Genomic DNA, 24,475 nt, shown 5'->3' with positions numbered 1-24,475 from the left:
AATCTTTAATAATAGAAAATGCAAAGAATCACAAAACAAAAAAAAAGATAGAGAAAATTTTGGGCACATTTCTAATGTTATATATTTATACAAACTAAAATATTTGGTACATCTCTAATATTGTGCATTCATTATATTAAAAAATTGGGAACATTTTTAACATACATATTAAACAATAATAAGTATGATAAATAATAAATGTTTTATTAATGATGGAAATGGATGTAAAATTTAAAACCAATTGGAAATAAAAATATTTTCCTATTCTCTCTCATTAAATCCTATATTTAAGATATATTTTTCTCATCATTAAATTCTTGTAATTAAATCTGTAATATTAATTTAAATAGTATAAAAATAAATATTTTGAAAAGTAATTTGAAAACAAAACCATTTTCTTCCCTCCTGGTGGTGGGCAATAAATTCAACCATTTGGGGTCAAATGGATTAATAAATAATGTCATAATTAAATAATAAAAAATTAAAATAAATAACTATGAAATGTAACAAGTATTTTATTAAATGATAAAAATGGAATTCCAAATTCAAAATCTACCGAGAAATTAAATGATGCTATAGTCAGATAATAAAATCTTTAATAATAGAAATTACAAAGAATTAGAAAACTAAAAAAGAAGATAGAGAAAATTTTGGGCACATATCTAATGTTATATATTTATAAAAAATAAAATATTGGGTACATCTCTAATATTGTGCATTCATTATATTAAACAAAAATAAGTTTTATACATAAGAAATAATTTTGTCAATGATGGAAATGTAATGCAAAATTTACTGTCAACCTAGAAATAAAAAATTAAGTGTAAAAAGTAAAAAATATTTTATATAATGTAAATGAAATATATAATTTAAAGGGAAAATTATAGTCAAAATCGGTTGTACATTTAAAATTAGGTTGCAGGTTGGTCTAGAAACCAATAAAACTCTGGGAACCGTCTCTACATTTCAAATTATAAAAACCCTCTGTCATGTCATCGGAGGCTTATGTGGCTGTTGCCAACATGGGACTTTTAGTCCATGTTGGACACATCAAAAAACCTATATCGAAAGTAGGTTTTCAGTTTCTCTCCCACTCCCTTTGTCTCTCGATTTTCCTCCCTTCTCTCTCACTCTTACAGTCATCTCTCGATCTTCTGCTCTCTCTGTCTCTCCCACTCTCTCATATACGTTCTGTAGCCAAATCAAAACCTCTCTCTATTGTTCTCCCTCAATCTTTCTCATTTTCTCCCCCACTCTCCCTCTCGGTCAATATATCCTTTTCCCTCAATCTCTATCGTTCTCTAGTTGGTGTAAATTTCATAGCTAAGAGTTTCCTGTGAATTTTTATCAAATTGGTGTAATAATTTTTGAACATTACCAAGTTGGTCTCATGTTCTTTTATACGATTTGATTAATACCATATAAATGTCTAAGAAAATAAAACAAATGAGAGAGGGAGTGGGAGAGAAAATGAAGGAGAATGATAGAAATTAAGGGAGGAGAGATCGACCAAGAAAGAGAATGAGAGAGATTGAGGGAGAACGATAGGTAGAGAGAGATAATGAGAGAAATTGATATAGAGAACGTAAATACAAAAACCAAAAACCATTTTTATTTATTTTCAATTCACATGGTCGTTGAGCAGATAAAGATGACTATGAGAGAGAGAGAGACAAAACCTTTTTTTTTTTTTAATTTTCCAATCACCCAACGTTAAAGGGAAATTTTAGTATAAGCTTTTTGTTGTGTCCAACATGGATTAAGAGTCCCATGTTGGCAACAACCACATAATCCTCCGATGACCTGGCAAGGGTTTTTTATAATTTGAAATGTAGAGCTGGTTGTCAAAGTTATGTTGGTTTATGGACCAACTTGTAGCCTAATTTTAAATGTGCAGCCGGCTTTGACTATAATTTCCCTAATTTAAAACTAGTCCAAAAGCAATGCTATTTTTTTATCTAGATGGTGGGTCAATGATCCATCTTTTCCAAGAAACCCATGATGTCATAATTGAATAACAAATATTTAAGTTTATTTTTAATCATATCGTTACTTTTGTTAATTTTCAATTTCTATCTTAACTATGATATATCTAAAACTAATCCAATGTGTGGATGCCTCCACTTGAAGGATGGGTAAAGCTGAATTTTGATGGAAGCAGCCAAGGAAACCCAGGCCCTTCAGGGATAGGAGGGGTGTTGAGAGATAATGAAAGCAAAATATTAGCATTGTTTTCAGGCCCCATGGGAATAGGAGACTCCAATAGAGCTGAGTTATTAGCAGCAGTACAAGGTATTCAGATTGCAGAACAATTAGGAGTCCAGCGCTTGGTAGTTGAAGGGGACTCTGAGGGGACTCTGAGATTGTTGTGGGATGGCTGACAGAACCAGCTTCAGCTATGTGGTGACATAGAGATATGCTAAGGAAAGTCAACTGGATCACAAAAAACATGGCTGTTACCTTTCATTGGGTGGGAAGATCAGCAAATGCCTTAGCGGATGGGTTAGCTAAGCAAGGGGCCTCAAGGGAACGTTTATTTTGGGCTGCTTTGTAATTTAGTTCTGGTTAATTCTGGTCAATTCTGCTTTAGTTTGATGTAATATTTGTTAGAAGAGGTAACAACTCATGCCTCCTCTTGGGTCTACTGTATTGCCTCATATTTCTGATTTAATAAATTATATTCATTCATAAAAAAAAACACAACAAATGGATAGGTGGAATTTCATAAACAGTTCTGGTTAATTCTGGTCAATTCTGCTTTAGTTTGATGTAATATTTGTTAGAAGTGGTAACAACTCATGCCTCCTCATGGGTCTACTGCATTGCCTCATATTTCTGACTTAATAAATTATATTCATTCATAAAAAAAAACACAACAAATGGATATGTGGAATTTCATAAACAGGGCTTGCTGGAAGTTTGCTTGCAGATAATCTCGTAATCAATCAAAGTAGTAAACCAATTATCGAATTACTAATTTCCTGCTGGATCTTTTAGGAAATTATCTTTACAAAATTATGATGATTTTAATGAAACATTGAACAATTTTAATTGTATTTTAAAGTTTTAACTTTAAATATATAATCTATCAATGAAATCTGAAATATTGCTGATATATTGGCAAAATATTGGGGATATTTGGAAAAAAAGATTCCTGGACTATTTCGTATCACTACCTAGCAAATGGGGATGTATCAGTGATGTTTTGTCGAATATCGTCGCTATTGTGAACCACGGATGGGACCAACATTGGGTAAGGGCCTTGTTTATGCACCATAGTGTGATTTTATGCCTTTGAAATCTGGACTTGCTAGAGGTGTTGCTTCTTATGTTTGTCTTAGGAAGCTGGATGCTTCTCTTTCATGGGATCATTGGGATGTTTGAGAGTAATCTTTTAGCTTATATGAAATTAGAACATTTCATGTTACTTGATCACAACATTGGTTGCCCTTAGCTGGAGTCAGTTTGATCTTTCTCCTATCCTTGTTAAATTAATAGGTGGTTTTTTTGGCGTCTTCATGGTTGCTAGGTGTTACTTCTTCCTATTTCTTGGTTTATTTTCTTATTCATTTTTCATGTGGTATAAAGAATATCAGATTGATCTGTTCTACTTCCTGTCAGTTTTTCATATTAAGACCTTTTCTTCTGTAAATTATATCTCAGAGAGTGATATTCAGTTTGTATATAAATTTTATTTATGGATGCTTTTGATTTATGATATAGCACTTTGGATTACTTTACCACATACAGGTCTTGAATATGTGGTTTTGATGCAGATTGCTGTGAAGCTAGACCTGTCTTGCATATTATATGGTTGCATTTGCAAAATTGTTTTGAGAAGGATATATATTTTCTTGTACCAATACTCAAGTTGATGATTTGGTACTTTAAGGCCTACTGGAACCGGAAGGAATACATCACTTGCCTGTGCTACATGTTCGGATGAGAGACACTGCATATTTGCAGGTGTCATGGCTCAACAGTCGTCTCGCCTTAATCGGTTACTCACTTTATTGGATGGTATCTTTTTACTTCTCAAATTTGACCAAGTTGATATCCATGCTTACTGTTGGTAGACTTCCTTTTTAGCAAGTTGGCATAAATTTTGATTGGTTTGTCCTCATGATTTTTGCATTTGGTACTTTCTTGGTCACAATCAAGCTGGTTCAACCCAAGCAACAAGATTTGCAGCTGCTCGTCAAATTGGGGATATTGCGAAGTTGCATCCTCAGGATTTAAACTCTCTCTTGAGGAAGGTAGGATGTTCTATCTGTTGCTTTTGTCTTTGTCCATCTGTCCAGTGCATTACTTGATTTCACAGTTGAATTATTTTTTAATATTTTGTTATTGTTTTAAGTTATTTTTTAACATCCATTTTTTTTGGCAGTTTGATTATCTTTAGCCTAGTAATGGTACATGATATTTACATGTCTCATCATTTATTCAGTTGTATTGACTAAAATGTTTTAATTAAAAACCGAAATCAGATCTCAGGCAGAATTTGAAGCCCACTGAAGTGTAGGTCTTTCTGATTTAATTTCAGATTCCCATGCTATGCATCTTTTTCTTTAAAAATGATGATATTGGCAGTCCTATTCACACCCTAGTGCTCGTCTCTCTTTCTCTCTCATTATATATATGCTTTGCCATTATAAGATAACATGCCCTCTAGAGGTTGGGGGGGGTATTCATTTGAAAACATCTCCTAATCTTGTCTTTTCTCTTTACTTGCTATTGCCATTAAAGTATTAAACTCTGGTGCAAGTAATATAGGGCATTTTTGTAATTGAATATATGCTTTGCCCTTCTAACAAAACATGCCCATTGGAGGTGGGGGTATTCATTTGAGTGCACATCCTAAACTCTTGTTTTCTCTCTACTTGCTATTGCATGAAACTCTAGTGCAAGTGATATGGTATAGAAGCATGAGAGATCTAACCTGCACATGTGTATAAAGAGGGGAAGGCTCTTGTACTGGTCACTCGTTCTGTCTATAGTGGCTACTTGAAATAGGTATTGTCAAAGTTTTGAATCAGTGTGCTTAACCAATTGTCAGATGGAGGTTCAATCAGAGGTATTTTGAGGGATATTATTCCTTATTTTTCTTACTCTTTTCTGGGAACTGAAAGATCAAGTTTCAAGTAAGCATGAAATTAGAATTAAACAAGGACAGTTCTGATCTCCCTCTGTATTTCTCCTTGATCAGGCAGGGTTTGGGTTCTGATTTAAGCCTAGGGCTTGTTTCCTTTACTTGGATGACCCATTTTTCCTCTTTGTTCATGGAACCAAAAATATCTCTTCTTAGGAGTTAGGAGTTCTGATCTCCTACATTTGGGTTTAGCATTGGTTAGGTGGTGTATGAGACCCTATCCTGTGGATTTGAGATGAGCTATAGTGTGGAGATTTGACTTTAACTTTTATTTCAAGGGGAAAGGACTATGGAGATTACTTGATGGAACAAGAATTAGACATGATAAAAAGTTGGCCTTGGAACTATGATAGTGGGAGGTTGGCAATGCTCAAATCATAACTTGGTTGTTGGGATCTATAGACACAACTATTGCTTACCAACTCCAAGGATTTCCGACAGCTAAAGCAATTTTGGAATATTTAGAGGTCTACCAACAAGTTGTTTGGAAATTCCAGTTGGAGCATGACAAATTCATGTGCACCCATGGTGTCAAGAAAAGTCATTGAGTAGTATGCTGGATTTATTTCTCTTTGGATAGAGCTTGAAATGGTGTATTTTATAAGTGATCATTCATTTAATGAGAAATTTCAAAAGATCAACAATGAATGGAAGGCTATGCAATTTTTATGAAGTTGCATCTTGAATATGAGTTAATTTGAACCAATATTCTTATTAGGGGAGCTATTGATGATATGGATTCTATTATGTGTAAGTTGTGGGAAGAGACATGAATTTATAGTCAAGCTATGCTTGTAGGGTAGGAAGCTGAGGTAGCATTTATAGCACATACAAACAATGGGAAGCTAGCTGATATTCATGATTTCTTGCACCTCGAATGCCATGAATGTAAGAAAATATACCATTTCTTTGGGTTCAAAGCTTGAAGACATTTCTTCGGGATGCTGTGATTTTCAAAGCTCTCAAAAAAATGTACCATTTTGAGCTACACAATTAGGTCACTATAGAACGCATCGCATTCTTAGAGATTGAGGAGTATACTAATGAAGTTGTAATGGTCTAGGGTTTGACGGCTAGGAAGGGGATACTAATGGAGTTCAGGGAAAACAGGTTTCCTAGGGGTGTCCAAAGTGGAGGAAAGAGATGGGAAGCTCAGAACTGGTACAAGAGAGAAGGCATGGGGGCATGGTCAAGATCAAATTTCTCCTACAGAAAAGCAGTGAAAGTAGGAGTTTGGCCAGACTTGGGACGTTCTGATATGAAAACTGTCGAAGGTAAGCTTATGATATTTACGGAGATGAACGGGATGGAGGCAAGAAGGAAGTTTTTAAGGGATTGTTTAGTTGGTAGATTTGGGTGGAAGGTGGGGTTACAAGAGGTGGAGATCTGGGCTAATCAAATTTGGAAGGAGGCGGGGGGAGTGAAGGTGAAGAAGTTGGCGGATGAGCTCTTCTTGTTCATCCTGCCTTCCAGAGCAGTTGCACAATGGATTCTTGAAAAAGGTCCGTGGTCAATGGGGAGGAACCCTCTTCTTCTTGACTGGTGGGGAGCTAGCGCATGTTGTTTTTATCCGGAGTCGAAAGAGGAATTTGATCGGTCGGATTTGTTTCTATGGTGTTCGAGTGTCATCAGAGCAATTGGGGATGCGTGCGGTGGTTTTCTCGAAACAGATGATTCTCTCTCTGAGCTGGCTACATGCGAATGGATTCGAATGAAGGTGAAGAAGGGAGGCTCGATTATGAAGAAGGTGGAGATTGTTGCTGGGGAAGTTCTCTTCGTGGTTTCCATTTGGCTAGAAGTCCTTCTGTCAGTTTGGAGGTGGAAGACAGAGAGGCTCAGAGAAGAGGGAACTCAAAAGGTGAGGGAGGACTCGATGGTCTTGAAGATAGTAGTCTTAGAGGACGTCAGTGAATGCTCCCCATTGCATGCTCATCCAATTAATCTCTGGGGAGGAGGATTTGTGTCGATGAAATCGTCGGAGAAGGAAGAAGAAGAAGATTGGACCTGCGGTTCTGATAGGAACCGTTCGATCGCAATACTAACGGAGGGCCAAAATTCAAAAGTCAGGGTGGGCCTTGAGGGAAGTGCCTCTGTTTCGAAAATGAGTCTTCTTGGAGATGGTGAGTTGGTTGAAAATATTAAAAATTTAATAAAAGAGTGCTTAAGAGACCTAAAAGTGGTGCCTATGGAAGAGTGCTCTCTGACGACAATTAATGAGGCAAGACTTCTCTCTGAGGTTGGGGATGGTGCAGATGTGGGAGTTTCAAAGCGGGTCCAAGATTCAGATCCGGGTCAGCTAAACCCATTTATCTGGCCTAATCAAAAGCCTAGTAGAAAAATCAACCTTAAAGCTGCAAGTGAACCAAGATGGGCCGAAAGTAGACCAAGACAGTTCAGCCTGGCTAGCTTGGATCCAACTTCTTCTTTGGACCGGTTTGAACCGACATGGATCACTCGGCCTTGTTTATAGGATGGGCGGATTGGGCTTGTCACTTCGAAGAATTAGACCTCTTCTTCCCCTGAAGTAGAGCTCGGTGGTGATAGCCTAGAGCACTCGGCCCCCCAACCTTGTCCTTCTGAAATGGTGGAGAAGGTGAAAGCTGATCGTAGAAGACTGAACCAACCTTCCCTTTCCATGGTCCCTATGAACGAGCAATTGCTGGAGGTGACGCCGCTGGCAGTAGTGGAAGTTGAAGATCAGTCTGCGATTAGGAGCGATACTGAAAATCAACATAGAGTGGCAGAGGAAAAGGAGCTAAGCCATGCTGCGAATAGATAGGAGAGAAGAAAATGGCTAGATAGTGAGTGTGGGAAATTCAAATATTGGGACTGATGAAGCCAGTAAGTCTAGTAGCAGCACTTCTAAGTCCTCTTCCTGGGTTTCTTCTAAACTTCTGGGGTTGGGGAGCTTTTTGGGGGTCTCAATGGAGGGAATGGAAGCGGAGACAGTGAAGTTCTTGGAAGAGATAGAAAAAAGAAATCTGTTGGAAAGGGGTAAGATGGGGGCTAAAATAGGGGGGGACAATCTCCAAGAGGAGCAGAGAAATGATGTGTCTCTCTTGGGCTTGAATGAGAAGGCTGGGAGCAGTGTTGGGGTGGTAAGGGGGTCGAAGCAAAACTGAGAGGGTGGGGGGAGTGAGTTCTAGGAGTGGGAGGTGTTGGCTCTTCATATCAATGAATATTAAATCTTGGAATGTTCGAGGGCTGAGGTCGGGGAGAAGAAGAATGGTGGTTTGTGATTCCTTAAAGGCTTCAAATTCGGGAATTGTATTGATTCAAGAAACCAAATTGGAGAAAATTGATGCTGGTATTATTCGGAGTATTTGGGGAGATGGTCAGGTAAGATGGAGGGCAAAGGGAGCCAATGAGAGTGCGGGAGGCTTGTTATGTCTTTGGGACCCCCTAGTTTGTAGTTTGATTTCTTGCAGAAGTGGGAATTTCTCCATCTCTCTTGTCTTGAAGGTGCAGGATGGTAATATCGTTCAAGTCACAAATGTGTATGGTCCAACAGTTTCTAATCTTAGGAGGAGTTTTTGGGAGGAACTGGCTGATATGAGGGGGACTTTGACTCATCCTTGGGTTATTGGGGGTGATTTTAATGTCACCTTATTGGTGAAAGAGAAGAATACAAGAAGTGGCAGAACTGTGTTGATGAGGCAGTTTGCAGATTTCATTAATACTATGGATCTAATGGACATTCCCATTCAAGGTAGCAGGTTCACTTGGACAAATAACTAGGATATCCCTACTCCGGTCAGATTGGATAGATTTCTTGTTTCTTCAAATTGGGAGGACATCTCTCCGGACTTTAGGCAGATATCTTTACCCAGACCTGTCTCAGACCACAGTCCTATTCAACTTATTTGTGGGAAGAGGGAGAAGGTCAAAATTCCCTTTAAATTTGAAAACTCTTGGTATGAGGAGAAAACTCTCAGACCATTGATAAAGAAGGTATGGGAAGAACTTTAGGTGGAGGGATTCAGTTCCTTTGTTCTGGCGAAAAAAATGATGGCTATCAAAAAAAAGAATTAAAGTCTGGAGCTTGGAGAATAAGTTAAAGTTGGGGACTGAAAGAAAAGCTTTATTGGGTATTATTGAAGAGATTGATAAAGCAGAAGAAATGGGTCCTATTTCTGAAGAGTTAAGGCTGAAAAGACTTCAAGCAAATAAACAGCATTGAAAAATTGGTGGTGAAAGAGGAATTGAATTGGAGACAACAGACTAAAGTTACTTGGCTAAAGGTAGGTGACAAAAATACACATTTCTTTCACAAAGTGGCTAATGCTAGAGCTAGAGTTTCAGTTATTAAGAAGTTGACATGGAATGAGAGATGTGGTGAATCTGATTCAGAGATTAAATAAAGACCTTTACAAGGAAAAGTGGAAGCTGAGGCCATTTCCCTTAAATCTCTCCTTTAGGCAACTGAGTGAGACCCAGAAAATTTGGCTTGAAAGGCCTTTTACAGAAGAGGAAGTCAGTGCAGCCATTAAGAAGCTTGAAGGTGATATTATCTCCTGGGCCGGATGGTTTCACCAATCTCTTCTATCTGAAGTGCTGAGACTTTGTGAAAGAAGATGTGATGAAGGTGTTTCAGGAGTTTCATACAAATGCATCCCTACAAAGAAGTCTAAATGCCACTTTTATCTCCCTTATTCCAAAAATTGAGGGGGCTGTGAATATTAAAGAGTTTAGGCCGATTAGCTTACTTCACAGTTTCTATAAAATTTTGGCGGAAGTCTTGGCAGAAAGAATGAAAGGGTGATGGGTAATGTTATTTCAAATAATCAGAGTGCATTTATTCCAGGCAAACAGATGGTAGACTCAATTTTAGTTGCTAATGACTTAATTGACTCAAGGAGAAGACAGGGTATTCCGGGGGTTGTTTGTAAGCTTGACATTGAGAAGGATTATGAATGTGTCAATTGGAATTGTTTGGATAGGGTGTTGGATTGTATGAATTTTGGCCAGAAATGGAGAAACTGGGTTAGTGTTTGTACTAAGACCTCCAAATTTTCAATCCTAATTAATGGGCAATCCACGGGTTTCCTTGGTAGTTCTAGGGGGCTGAGATAGGGAGATCCTCTGTCACCCTTTCTGTTCATCTGTGTTATGGAAATCCTCACTCTTTTTAGTAAGAAGGCTGTAGAATCGGGATTATGGAATGGGTTTGCTATCTCTCCAGGTAAAGAGAGTTAATATTCTTCAGTTTGCTGATGATACCCTCTGCTTTGTGGATGCATCTCTGCCTCAGTTGGAAACAGTTCTTGGACTTCTGAGTTGGTTTGAAGTGGTTATAGGTCTCAAAGTCAATCTGAGCAAAAGTAAGATCATCCCAGTGGGTCAAGTTTTAAATTTGGAGGATTGTGCACAGATAATGGCCTGCCATATGGAGCTCCTTTTGGTTAAGTATTTGGGGCTGCCTCTTGGGGCTAAATGTTTATCTTCTTCAATCTGGTGCCCAATCATTGAGAGAATGGAGAAGAGGTTGGCTCTTTGGAAGGCTAAATATTTATCATTGATTAAGAGCTCCCTGTTCAACTTCCCAACACATTTTCTTTCTCCCTTTCCAATTCCAAATAAAATTGCAAAGAGGTTTGATCAGCTTCAAAGGAACTTCTTATTGGGGGGGGGGGGTTAGAAGGATGAGAAGAAAATTTACGTTGTTAAGTGGGAGCAAGTGTGCATTCCTAAGGAGAAGGGTGGTTTGGGAATTAGGAAAGTGAAAGATTTCAATGCTGCTCTTCTTAGCAAATGGAAATGGAGATTTGCTTATGAGAGAAATGCTTGGTGGAGGTGCCTCATTGTGACTAAGTATGGTGTGGATTGGGTTTGGGGCTAAATGTTTATCTTCTTCAATCTGGTGCCCAATCATTGAGAGAATGGAGAAGAGGTTGGCTCTTTGGAAGGCTAAATATTTATCATTGATTAAGAGCTCCCTGTCCAACTTCCCAACACATTTTCTTTCTCCCTTTCCAATTCCAAATAAAATTGCAAAGAGGTTTGATCAGCTTCAAAGGAACTTCTTATTGGGGGGGGGTTAGAAGGATGAGAAGAAAATTTACGTTGTTAAGTGGGAGCAAGTGTGCATTCCTAAGGAGAAGGGTGGTTTGGGAATTAGGAAAGTGAAAGATTTCAATGCTGCTCTTCTTAGCAAATGGAAATGGAGATTTGCTTATGAGAGAAATGCTTGGTGGAGGTGCCTCATTGTGACTAAGTATGGTGTGGATTGGGGAAATTGGAAAACTCTTGATCCCCTTTCATTTGGGGGTAGCTCTCTCTGGGTTTGTATTTCTAAGGTCAATACTCTTTTCATGAACGTGTCAAGTTTAAAGTTGGAAAAGGGGATATAATTAAGTTTTGGAAGGATTCCTGGTCTGATGAAGGTCCCTTGGCTGATGCTTTTCCCTGGCTGTTCCAAATTGCAGTGAATCAAGATTCTTCAGTTGCTGATAACACTAGTACTTCTGGGAGCTCTTTTACTTGGACTCCCCTATGTAGGAGGAATTTACTAGACTGGGAAGTGGAGGAGTATGTAGGTCTGTTGAGGCAGATTCAAAATCAGAGAATTGACATGAGTATGGAAGATGAATGGACTTGGAAATGGAATGCAGATGGTAGCTTCACAGCTAAATCCCTTTTCCTTAAGATGTGCAGCTCAGGTCAGGAGAACTTCTCGGATGGGCAGATTTGGAACCCCATCTGTCCTTCCAAGGTTAACTTCCTGGTTTGGACAATGGTTTTGAATAAATGTTTAACTAGGGTCAACTTGAAGAGAAGGGGTGTTCAGATTCTTGATCCCTCCTGTGTTTTATGCAGCATGGGTGCTGAATCTATAGATCATTTGTGCATCACTGTCTGATTTCCTCTTCAATCTGGGGACATTTCTTCAAGAAACTAGAGGTGTGTTGGGCTATGCCTAAGTCTGTGAAGGAGCTGTTTATGAGTTGGAGATTGGAGGGTCTTAGCAAGAAAGGCAGGCTTGTTTGGAATACTATTCCACAGGCTGTCCTTTGGTCCATTTGGATGGAAAGAAACAACAGAATTTTCTGTAATCAATCAAAAAGTCCAGATGAGATTGTGCAGAAAGTGGTGGAGAAGATTTGCTCCTGGCTGTTGGTGAATGAGGAGTTTAAAAGCCAGAATGTTTCTCTCCTTCTTTGTACTAAATCATGGATGTTCTTGTAATTTGTTTTGGGCCCAGGAGGATCTAGTTGGCCTGAGTCTTGCTGTAATCTGCTTTCTCATTGAATAAGATTACTTTAACCTTTTTCCCAAAAAAATGAATGTAAGAAATTTGTCCATCTTGCGTCTAATTGCAAGCGAAAAAGTTTTTTGTGTATATTGCAAGCATCATAATCATGTGGTGGCTGACTGCAGAACCACGTATTTTTGAGGAAAGAAAATGTTTAAAGCTTATCATGTCACTTCTGATGGGACTAATTGTGAGACAAGTTCAACTCTTTCTGGTACCTCATGAACACTCTCTCAAGTCTCAACTTTAGGTCATACTTTGCATATTCCTAGTTGCTTCTTAGAGCAACATGTTCAGGCCATGATTTCATTAGCTAGCTATCTCATTTGCATTCTCTGCTATTGGGCTCTTTGGCAATTATTGTTGCTTCTGTTCTCCAATGAATTCCCTTTGAATTGTTGACTTAGGGCTCTCTGGAATAATCAAATTGTCACTGCCAATGGGGATAAACTTACTATCATTGGTCCTAATAATCTGACCCTGTCTGCTACCCTCTCAAGTTGTCTATCTCTAAACCAGTATTTTTGGTTCCTAATTTAGCCACTATTTTTTTAAACCCCAAACTTTACCCCCGGTGGAAGGGAGGGCACTGTAAATTTTTATTAAGTTTCAAGAAAAAACCTATGAGGGGGGACATAAATACCTTACCTCTTGAGAAAATCTATATACAATAGGGGTCCTAAATTAACCAGTAATCTGATATCTGTTGGTCAATTGGTTGATGATGGTTACAATGTTCACTTTTGTCATGGTAGTTTTTTTTTTTTTTTGATATAGGAGCAAGATATCAGAAGAGTGATAGGAAGGGGCTGTAAAGTTGGATGTCTCTTGCTTCAGAGAGGGGATTATTGTTTCCCTCTTTATCCTTATTTCATTTTCGTGCATATTCATATGCTGATTGGGATGGTTGCCTTATACACGTTGCTCTACAACTGAATGGTTTATCTAAGAAATTCAATTGTTTCATAGAAATTCAAGAAGCAACCTTCGGTATTAGGATAGTTCAGTTTGAGGGGGAGTGTGGACAAATTGATGTTCACCCCACATCAGTTTAAGGGGGAGTGGGATAAAATTGTAATCAAAATTTTAAACAATATTTTATTTTATGTTGTCTTATGGTTTTACGATTCTTCAATTATGTATAATCTTATATATGTATATTTGCTCAATAGGGTGATTTTTGTAATTGTATTCTCTGCCCTTCTAATAAAATATGCCCTTTGGAGTTGGGTATTCAATACACCGCATAAACTCCCATTTTCTCTTTGCTTGCTATATAGTCAAGAAACCCTTGTGCAAGTAATAATGTGGAGTAGGGATTTTATTGCTTCTAATGGACATGATTACCACTTTGAGATACTCAAAAGTCTTTTTACACATGAAATATTTGGTTGATCTATTAGAATGAACTTTTTATGAGCTAAAATTTTTGCTTGAACTTATTCTATTATGTGATTTTGACTCTTAACACATGGCAGCATTGCAACATATTATTTTTTTGATCGGAGCGTATAATTGTCTGTTAACCTTTTGCTTCTAGGTTTATCTGATAGTGTGGAACAAGATAGTAATTTAAAAGGTTGTGTGTGTGTGCTTCTTTTATCATTTCATAAAATATCAATGTTTATTTCTGCATTCTTCACTGATGCCAACATTTTTAACCTTGAGGTGTGGAACGAAATTTAATTGGCGGAGTAATTGCTTTCATTCTACTAATTTAGCCTATTATTGAACTATCATCATAGCTTTAAGCTTTTGTATTTAATATTTGTCAGTATGGTTTTGTTTGGTCGTAATGCAAATCTGATCTGGATACAAATTTTGCACCCAATTCAATTTTACATTCGTTTGTTTGTAACTATGATGAATACTCCTACCCAATATAAAATTTGTACTTTTTGTCTCATTTCCTCTCACTGGCAGTGAAAATTTTGTATCCCAAAAACTGATGCAAAATTTGCTCCATCTTGCTCATATTTCAATTCTCTCATATGAAGTGGTGGCCACATCATCTTGTTTGTTATCTCACTAGAAAAGAAATATCCCTCTTAGGGGTGACCATTCTTTGCCTTGCCTGCCCAACCCACAAAATTCCCAAGCCCGGGCCCAGGCTTTTGTGCTTAATCTCAGCCTAGCCCAGGCCCGCATTAATCCTAGAAATCTGCACGCCAAGCCCGGGCACAACACTGGAAGCAAACTGAGCCTATATGTTATAACTTTGAAAGTTAAGTCATTGTTAAAGATTGATTTTAAACTTGACATTTTGTCTTTATGGACTCTAGGTTTCTCAATATCTTCGTAGTAAGAACTGGGATACACGGGTTGCTGCTGCTCGTGCTGTAGGGGCTATTGCAGAGAATGTTAAGCATACATCTCTGAAAGAAGTATTTGCTTGTCTTGAAGCAGAGATGGAAGGGGCTGGAATTTCTGGCACTGTTGATGATGTGGTTATGGGTTGGCCAGAGTTTCATCCAAAAGTTGTTGCAGGGCTCTCTTTCAGAAGGTTATCATGGATCTTGATTTGGAATGCACTTTTGCCTCATTGGATACTGTTGTATTTCTCATTTGTTGTTTATATTTGTTTTCTATTTATGACGCCTTTATGCATGAATCTGTCCTTTACAAGTCTTCTGTAAACTATTTTTAATGCAACTTTGTTTATTTATTTGTACATTGATTTTAATTTTGCAGCTTTGACTTCAGCAAGATTTTAGAGTTTGGTGCTTTGTTGGCATCTGGAGGACAGGTAATATTACTATTTTTCTTGAACTTTTGGGAGCTGCTTTTGTATTTTGTGATTAGTAATAAATAGTTTATTGGAATAATAGAAAATCCAAAGGCATGCTTTTCTTATGGTTAAGGTGTATGGTAGCAAGGTTTACCTATTGTATTGATATCCTTGGAATTAGTTTCTCTGTGCTGTTATTTTTTTTGGATCTGAATAGTTGGAATTAATATATATTTTTGATTGATACCCAACTTATAACTGTTCTCTCTGTTGACCAATAATGGGACAACAAGAGCTTTATTTAGACAGAAGAAACGGAGAAATTCAAAGAGTTAGGTCAGAGTTAGATAACTGAAAACAGGCCTACCTAGAGCGGTAGAGCCCCAGGATTTTAATATAATAATTTATGTAGTTTAGAACTGCCTGCTTGTTTAGCAAACCCTCGTCGTTACTCTTTTTCATTGTTTTCATTGTCTGCAGGTCTGCATCTTTGTTTTTGCACCTATCTGAATGATGTGTTCATATTGAATGCTAAAGATCTGGCCTCTCTTATTGCATGAGTGAACCCAAAGGATCTCTTTCAGTCTTCCAACCATCCAATAACAACTAACTAGTTTCCTTCTGCAACCAGCCATTTGCACTCTAGCGATTTAGCTAGCCTTAGCTTTTGTAGAAGGGATTGCAACTCAGCATTGCATATAATTTCCTTTGCTATGGACCCATGTATATGATCAAAATTTCTAGCTTGTGATTCTGGAAGGTGTCTCCTATTATCCTGATCTTCCTGGATTCCTGATGCTGCAACAATCAAAAATAACTTTATGCTGTTCTGTTGAAGGCACAAGCTGCCTTACTGTAGTAATGTCACCACACTAGAATCTTTGAAATATTCTCTAGTTTGGACACAATGAACCGCCTTTGTTGTCTTTGAATATCATTGTGTTTCTTTCTCCCCACACTATCCATAGAGCTACAGTTTTGTTGTAAGATATTTCCAAAATATCTTTCTTCTGGTAGGGAAGTGGTCTGAATATCTGTTGGGAGATTCAGTCTGGTTCCAGAAAGGGAAAAGAAATTCTAGCAGCGCTACAACGATTTTGAATTGGCAAATTGTTAAATCTAATAAACATCGTTGTGGAAGGTGACTCAAAGGTGGTAGCAGGATATGAGATGTCTGGTTAGGGAGTAAAATTCAACTTTTTGTTTGGTCCAAAGATAAGCCAATGGGTTAGCTGTTGCATTGTCTTAGGAGTTCGCAAATTGAAAACATTTAATGAGCATTCCACGATTCACTTTACAAGGAAAAATGTGACACAAAATGCTAATTCTATTACATATATTACATGATTTTTTTTTTCAGATAACTTTTAATCTGAAAATTTCCTGAGGGTCTTGAGGCACAATGCTAAGGGGAGAGAAACTGCTGATGCGGACCCAGTCCTATTCTATATATAATATAAATTGGGTTGTTTGCTTATATGCAAGAATGGGAGACATCTATTTTGTATTTGGAAACTGGGATTTCATTGTATTGATGGTTATATAAGCTTCTTTTTATGATTTTTTGGTTTTATATGGTGGAGTGACAAGTGATTGAGAGTTTTTCTCTTTTTTTGGTGATTGTTTAATCACCAATCCTTGTATTCTCTTTCTGTTTTTAGTAGATGATTCTCATATTGTAAAAAACCATGGATCTGCAGCTGTGCCAGTGAGCCATGTTATGGCAACTGGACCCTCAACTTCCACCTGTAAGTTTAATCTTCATTGAAAAAAGGTAAACATTATTCCTTGTAGGAGAGATAATATTTAAGCTCTGAGGTTATTCTCACTGTTTTGGACCTGAATCACTTGGGAGAATACTTTGTCATTTAATGATTCAAGTTGGAAGACAAATTTCAATTTTTATATATTGAAGTTAATGATTCAAGCCTTCAGAATAAGCTCATATAGGAGGAGTCTTGAGAAAAAACTCATTGCACTTCCTTGTTAATGATTGAAGTCTCCAGAATAAGCTCATATAGGAGGAGTCTTGAGAAACAACTCATTGCACTTCTTGTTAATGATTGAAGTCTCCAGAATAAGCTCATATAGGAGGAGTCTTGAGAAACAATTCATTGCACTTCCTTGTTTTTTACTTGGTACCAATAGAGGAAGGAGACTCCATAGGAGCAGAATTATTTTCTCTACTCCAAGTGCGTGTAGCCTGAGATTGGTTGAGTTGAGTTTGAAGGTTTAAATGGCAAAGCGCTCTTCGGGATCTGAGATGTCTTGATCTCTGAAAGAAGATGGACGTTAATCCATGTCCACAGAAAGAGAACAGGGAAAAAGGTGAAAAAGGAAGTTATTTACCTCTTTCTGAGGCTAAACTAAAAAGGGTCTGATTATTGTCTTCCCCTTTTTCAGGGTCTTTTATAGAATCTTGGGGAACTTTCTGGACATTCGCCAGTTAGTTGCCAATTTTGTATTTTTGTTAGTCACATTTATGGGATTGTGTGCCGATAACACTCTCGGCATCTTTTTTTAGGATCCAAGTCACGTGCTTTTCACTGTACTTGGTCTCCCTTTCCTATTGCCACACATGACTGTAACTTCTGTTGTTATCGGTTGTCCTGTCTCATTTGCTTCTAAAATCACCTAAGTTCTACTGAGTGAATTCACATGGCTTTCACTTCTGAATTCGCATAACTGTTTCATCGTTCTGCGAATTCACTCTCTGCACGTGGCCGTAGGTTTGAATTACTATGGTCTTTTATAAGACCATACTCTTACACAAAAGATTAAAGCTATTTAGGAGGTTTAACTTGCAAAATAATGAGATTGAAGGAGACACCAAAACTGTGGTAGGGTTGTTAGGAAATGATTCCTTCAGGACTGACGTGCTTTATGACAAAGAAAAGAATTTCCTAGAGAGATGGGAGTAAACCATCTTGGTCAAATAGATAAGCAAACATGGTGGCAGACTCAATGGAAAGACAAGGGTTTAGAGAGGCTACCGTAGCTTTTGGGAGACAAATGCTTGTAAATATCATTTTTTTTACCACATCTAATAAAGTTCAGAGGTACTCATAAAAAGTCTCTAGAATAAGCAAGATATATTTGCAAGCAGTGAAAAAAAATGTTAGAAGCAATTTTCAAGCAAGTTACTGACTTGACTGTTAGCTAAGGACCAAGGAAGTTAAGTTTCTGGAAGAAGTGAGGTGAGCAGAAGGTAGAGGAGTTTCTGGAAGAAGTGAGGTGAGCAGAAGGTAGAGGGATGTATTGTACAAGAATAAAGAGATTCATGGTTTTACTTTGGTTGGAATTGTGGAACGATCAGTTGAGAAGAGTTAATTTGAAATAGGTGGTTGAAAAAGAAGTAGAAGTTACTTTATGTGGTTCTTGCTAGGTGTTTTAATGAATTCAACTGAAGCCGGATTGGACATGGGGAAAAATAAGCCTCCAAGTATTAGAGGCTTTTATTTTAATAGTTTTCCATCATAAAATAGTTGTTCTTGCTTGAACTTTGAAGGCCTCCTGATGTGGATAGATGTAACATGTGCAAGAGTGAGGAAAAATGCTTGTACCATTTGTTTGTTAGGTTCCTTCTGTTTTCTCTGATTTCGGGGTAGCTGTCCATTCCATCGAAGATATTATCACCTTTTGACCTTTGCTGTCCTTGGCTTTAGTAGCATTCTGGTATGGGTAATGGCTCTGTAAAAATTGTTGGAGCTTTTGGAGGGAAAGAAACCAGAGTTTTTGACAGGTTGGAGAAGTCTTCCCCTAATAATGTGATTGTTAGCTCTAAAAAAATATGGAAACTTTTGCTGGAATCTTATTTGTGGTGTATTACACTGTAAAGTTATAGTTTCTTTTGTATCTTTATAAAATGTTAACTAACATTTTGATTGCTTATATGATGTGCCTCTAGCTCCCTAGATAAGACTTCCCGGCTTGGCTTTCTAACTCCCTAGCGTCAGACTTTTCTTAGTTGTTAGTTTCCTTTTTTAGTCGAGTAGTGTAGTTTGTGTTATTTTCTGTCCTGTATTTTGTTCTGGATGATGTTGCTCTGTTTTCTTTGTTTTAATGAATGCCTCTGCTCACCAAAAAAATATGATGTGCCACTTAACCGGGTTTTGTTGGAAACTTTTGAACTGTTCTTCTGCTTCAACCTTAATGATGCCTTTTCTTTATTTCAATATTTTATGTTTTGACTTGTAATGGTTTCCCAAGATATTCTATCTGCTATGTTTTTACATTCTATAAAAAGATAAGTTTTATTCTGTATATATCTTTGTTCTTTCTTGTACCTTGCCATGAGCAAGTTGCTTTTTTTATGTTAATGGCTGTTATGGTACAGGAATATGATATTACAAATGATGGTAACAAGAACTCAGGAGAGCGGTTAGCTCGTCAGAAACAGAATCTTCGTCGACGTCTGGGTGAGTTCAACTGCTTTCCACTATGAAAATTCTTGTTTCTTTTTTCGTTGCATTTAATTGAATTTTGGTATGTATTATTTATTTGCTTTTGTATATATATATATATTTGATCAGTAATAAAAAAAATTGTGAAATATTATAAACAATATGTACAATGTACAAAGTGAGAAAAATTCGTGTATATTAGCCTGTGTTGGTGGGTCTTGCTCCATCTTAGCCCATTTAAGACTGCTATCAGTTTTGCCCTGGTTGAGTCCCAAGTCCAATTGGCACCTAATATAGAGCCACTACAGTCCCATCAGCGTGTCACTAGTTCAATTTGAAGTTTTAATTGTATGCAGGTATGTAGCTTACCTCAAGTCACATGCCAATTTATGCATGTGCTTCTTGCTTCAAGTAGGAAGAAAAGAAAATGCATAGAGTTAGTGTTAGAAATGAAGAACAAGTCAGTAAACCAGTTATCAAACAAGTATACTCACCGAAAAGAGCACATGGATTAAAACCAGCTATGCAAGAAACAAGTGGTAATCTTGATTCTTGAATTTTTAAGTTGTTACAACTACGAACTTGTACATCTATAAATAGTTGGCAAAGCAATAAGAAAGCGAAGCTAGATTCAACCCAGAAATCTCTCAGTTCTGTCTTCCTTCTCTCGTTTCTTCTCTAGGAGGCTATACTATCTCAAATCAGTGTTTGTGTTGGGCAGAAACCCAACAGCTGGTATCAGAGCCAATGCCAAGCACATGATCCAACTCCATGGAAGATTGGGTCGATCAAATGGATATCGACCTGTACAAGGTCATCGCCAACCTTCAAAACATCAAGAAGTCATTGAATGCCATACTGGTTCAAATCGTGAGGGGCGCCACTGACAACAATCTGGAAGGAAATCAGGAAGTTATCGGTTGAGAACCCAAACAGACCAGCACTCGACCCGTAAAACGTGACTTACTAGTTCCAAAGGTACTCAGGGCCTCAGGCGACGATCCAATCCCTTGGATTTTCTATGCTAATGTTACTTTGAGTTCCACGAGACACCCAACAACCAACGCATTTTGGTTTCTTTGTTCCATTTAGAAGGTGAAGCCGTTGTATGGTTCCAATGGTTTCGATGTTCTCACCCTCAAGTTTCCTGGGTAGACTTCACTGAGGCTCTGTGCGTAAGATTTGGACCAATAGGGTTCGAAAATCATGATGAAGCCCTGTCCAAAATACACCAAAAGGGAACTGTTTGGGAATACCAACAAGAGTTTTTGAAACTTGCAAATCGTGTACAAGGGTGGCTGGAAACTGCACTGCTTGGGAGCTTCATCGGCCTGCGCGACGGCATTAGAGTCAAAGTGAAGTGCATGCAGCCCTCCTTTGTTATGGCCGCTGTGGGACTCACAAGACTACAAGAAGGAAAATTAAACCAATGGAAAAAGATAGGACGACCACCATAGTTTGCTCCTCTCATCAAGAACCCACTCAGAATTGAACCAATTCGGTCCAAGCCCATAATATCCCCAGCTCCAGAACATAACTCACAAGCATTATTCTCCTACAAAAAGCTCTATTGGACTGAGGTGTATAAACGCCGAGAGTGCGGCCTCTGCTACAATTGCGAACAAAAGTACGGCCCATGACACAAATGCAAGATCCAGAGGGCCTATCTAATCCAAAATGGTGAATCTGAAGAACCAGAGAATCTGGCATACCCTAACAGCATGGAGGGGAATAGACTAGACTCATCGGAGATCTCTCTACATGCCTTGAGCGGTTCCTGCTCCCCAAGAAAAATTAGGGTCGAAGATATAGTGTTGGGTAAACCCGTATTTGTTATGATAAGCACATTAACTTTCATTTCTGAAATTTTATCCAAGCAATTGGGCCTAATTGTGTATTAGACCCAACCCTTCAACATTTTGGTTGCCAATGGCCATAACCTTCCATGCTCAGGTCTGTGCAAAAATGTCATCATGAAGGTACAAGGTTATCTTCTTTAGGCTGAGTTGCACCCTTTTCAGTTCTCAGGAGCAGACGTTGTGGTATTTGATTGGGGCCGCATGACAATGAACTTCTCTGTAGATGGTGTGGACTACCATCTCTAAGGTGTAAGACCTGCAACAACACAGAATCAAAGCCTCCAATCCATGATTACGTGTTGTAGATAGCAAGGATACCATCTTTTGATGAATATGGGCCTAGGCTCGGATAGTCCCAAGCTTAAAGAATTGAATCCGAGACATGCATAACAAGAGATATCCATGGAACTCCAACGATTCTTGGCAAACTTTGTGGATGTATTCAAAGAACCCCAGGGTTGCCACAATCACGACAAAGTGATCATAGAATCACAATCGCACCAGGTGCCCCATCGGCAAATGTAAGACCCTACAAATATCCGAACTCTCAAAAAAATGAAATAGAGAAGATTGTAGCTGAATTGATATCCACACAACACATACAACCTAGCTCAAGTCCTTGTTCATCACTAGTGTACTCCTTGCAAACTTTGAGGATGTATTCATAGAAGACAAAGTAACCACAGAATCCCAATCACATTGGTGCCCCATCGGCAAATGTAAAACCCTACATGTATCCGAACTCTCAAAAAAAATGAAATAGAGAAGATTGTAGCTGAAATGATATCCAAGCAACACATACAATCCAACTCAAGTCCTTGTTCATCACCGATGCTACTTGTCAAGAAAAAAGACGATACTTGGCAATTCTGCATTGATTATCAGGCATTAAACAAGATTGCTGTGAAGAATAGGTTTCCAATACCATTGATTGAAGAACTCTTGGACGAGCTCACGTTAGCCACTATCTTCTCCAAATTGGATTTAAGATCCAATTATCATCAAGTACATGTCCACCTGGATGATGTCAACAAATCGATGTTTAGAACACATGCCAACCATTACAAGTTCCTGGTGATGCCATTTGGACTCACAAATGCGCCGCCAACGTTTCAGTCACTCATGAATGAGGTATTTCGTCCATACCTTCATCGTTTAATGCTTGTGTTTTTTGACGATATTCTTGTATATAGCCAGACTGGGCTGCTCATTTGGACCATCTTAAAATCACATTAGAAACATTACATCATCACCAACTATTTGCAAAAAAAATCTAAAATGTGATTTTGGCAAAACCCGGATTAATTATTTGGGCCACATGGTAAGCAAAGGCATGGTCTCAGCTGACTCAGAGAAGGTAGCCGCCATCAAATCATGGCCCCAACTTACATATCTCAAGAGCCTAAGGGGGTTTCTGGGCCTCTCTGTGGAATGAGACGATATGAGTTGCATTCAATCTACTTAAGCAAGCTCTATCCAGACCATTAATACTTGCTTTACCAGATTTCAATAAAACCTTTATTGTTGAATGTGATGCTTCTGGGAGAGGCCTAGGAGCCGTTCTAATGCAAGAGGACCAACTAATAGCCTATTTCAGAAAAGCTCTCAATGGACAATCATTATGCAAATCCACATACGAAAGAGAATTGATGGCAATTGTTCTTGTAGTCTAAAAATGGAGAGCATACCTAATGGGTTGTAAGTTCATCATAAGAACAAACCAACAAAGTTTGAAACACTTGGCTTAACAACAACTCCATACAGAATCTCAGCTCAAGTGGACCTACAAACTCATGGGATTCGATTACGTGATAGACTTTAAGGCATGCACATCCAATATAGTAGCAGATGCCTTGTATCACAAACAAGAGCTCTCCATTCTAATAGTCTCAAAACCGCAGTACCCACTACTAGACATTCTCAAACAAAAAACACAAGAAGACCCCAAACTGCAAGCAATTCAATCTAAATGGTTCCAAAACCCATCAATGGTACCAGGTTACTCAATGCAAGGCCCAATTCTATTTTTACAAGGGTCGCATGGTTCTCTCATCCACTTCAGCACACTTGCCTCAGTTATTGTAATTGTACCACAATTCACTAGAGGGTGGGCATCAATATTTTAAGAACATACTGCCACATTGCATCACACTATTTTTGGGTAGGCATGAAGCGCATCATTAAGGAATTTGTAGCCGTGTGATCAACTTGTCAACTCCAAAAATACAAGGTGCAATCGCCTGCTGGTGTTCTCTGATGTAGTATGGAATTTGGACCAATTGAGTAAACATTTACAAAGTTGGTTTTCGATGACCCATCTTAGTACATATAGGGAGAGGATGATGCATCACAGAAGGAAGCTAATAAGTTCTATGCAAGTTGGGACCATTCCAAGACACATAAGAAGCAGAGATGACGCGAACGACCCAACTTAGTAAATATTTACCGATATAGCATCACCACAGAATTTCTATCTTAGTTCGTTTTTACCAAGTTGGCGCCATTGCAGAGTTTCTATCATAGTTCGTCATTACCAAGTTAGTGTTATCTCGGAGTGGCCTATCAGTTATTTGGGCCTCCCCCTAGGAGATAACCTCAAGAATGAAAGCTTTTGGAACCCGGTAGTAGAGAGATTTGAGAAAAGGCTTGCTTCTTAGAGGAAAAATTATCTTTCTCTTGGGGGGAGAATCACCTTGATTAGGTCTACCCTTTCCAACCTTCCTATTTACTTCATGTCAGTGTTCAAGATTCCTACAGAGGTCCCCAACAAGATAGAAAAATTAATGAGGGATTTTTTATGGGAACTAGGAGTGGAGAAGAAAGACCATAGGGTGAGGTGGGAAGTGGTAAATAGGAGCAAGAAGCTAGGGGGCTTGGGATTGGGAATATTAGGAAAAGGAACATGGCATTATTAGGGAAATGGTTGTGGAGATTCCCGTTGGAAAGGGACAAATTGTGGACGAAGATTGTGGCTAGCATACATGGGTTGGATGAGAATGACTGGAATCCTAGAATTTTAGGAAGGACTACTGCTGCATCCCCATGGAAAGCCATTCATGATCTGCTTCCAGTTTTCTCCCCTTG

General features: G+C 38.3%; 1 protein-coding gene across 4 annotated transcripts in view; it reads left to right on the top strand.

Moving 5' to 3' along the window:
- RGD3 (ROOT GROWTH DEFECTIVE 3) overlaps nucleotides 1–24,475 on the top strand; it is a 93,452-nt gene that overhangs the window by 4,902 nt on the left and 64,075 nt on the right. For 3 of the 4 annotated variants that reach the window (XR_016110706.1, XM_088980823.1, XM_088980826.1), the window contains exons 3-7: nucleotides 3,777–4,020; nucleotides 4,162–4,256; nucleotides 14,684–14,904; nucleotides 15,093–15,147; nucleotides 19,466–19,547. Coding sequence is in view for 2 of the 4 variants with exons in the window: in XM_088980823.1 (XP_088836949.1) it covers nucleotides 3,972–4,020; nucleotides 4,162–4,256; nucleotides 14,684–14,904; nucleotides 15,093–15,147; nucleotides 19,466–19,547 (502 nt within the window). In the remaining 2 variants the exon portion in view is untranslated. The remainder of the gene's footprint in view (nucleotides 1–3,776; nucleotides 4,021–4,161; nucleotides 4,257–14,683; nucleotides 14,905–15,092; nucleotides 15,148–19,465; nucleotides 19,548–24,475) is intronic. The other variant, XM_088980824.1, reaches the window with a different exon arrangement.

This window comes from Nelumbo lutea, chromosome 3 (genome assembly GCF_056320005.1).
Source record: "Nelumbo lutea isolate HS-2025 chromosome 3, American lotus-T2T, whole genome shotgun sequence".
In the NCBI taxonomy this organism is placed as follows: Eukaryota; Viridiplantae; Streptophyta; class Magnoliopsida; order Proteales; family Nelumbonaceae; genus Nelumbo; species Nelumbo lutea.
This window is presented reverse-complemented; position numbering and strand designations above follow the sequence as displayed.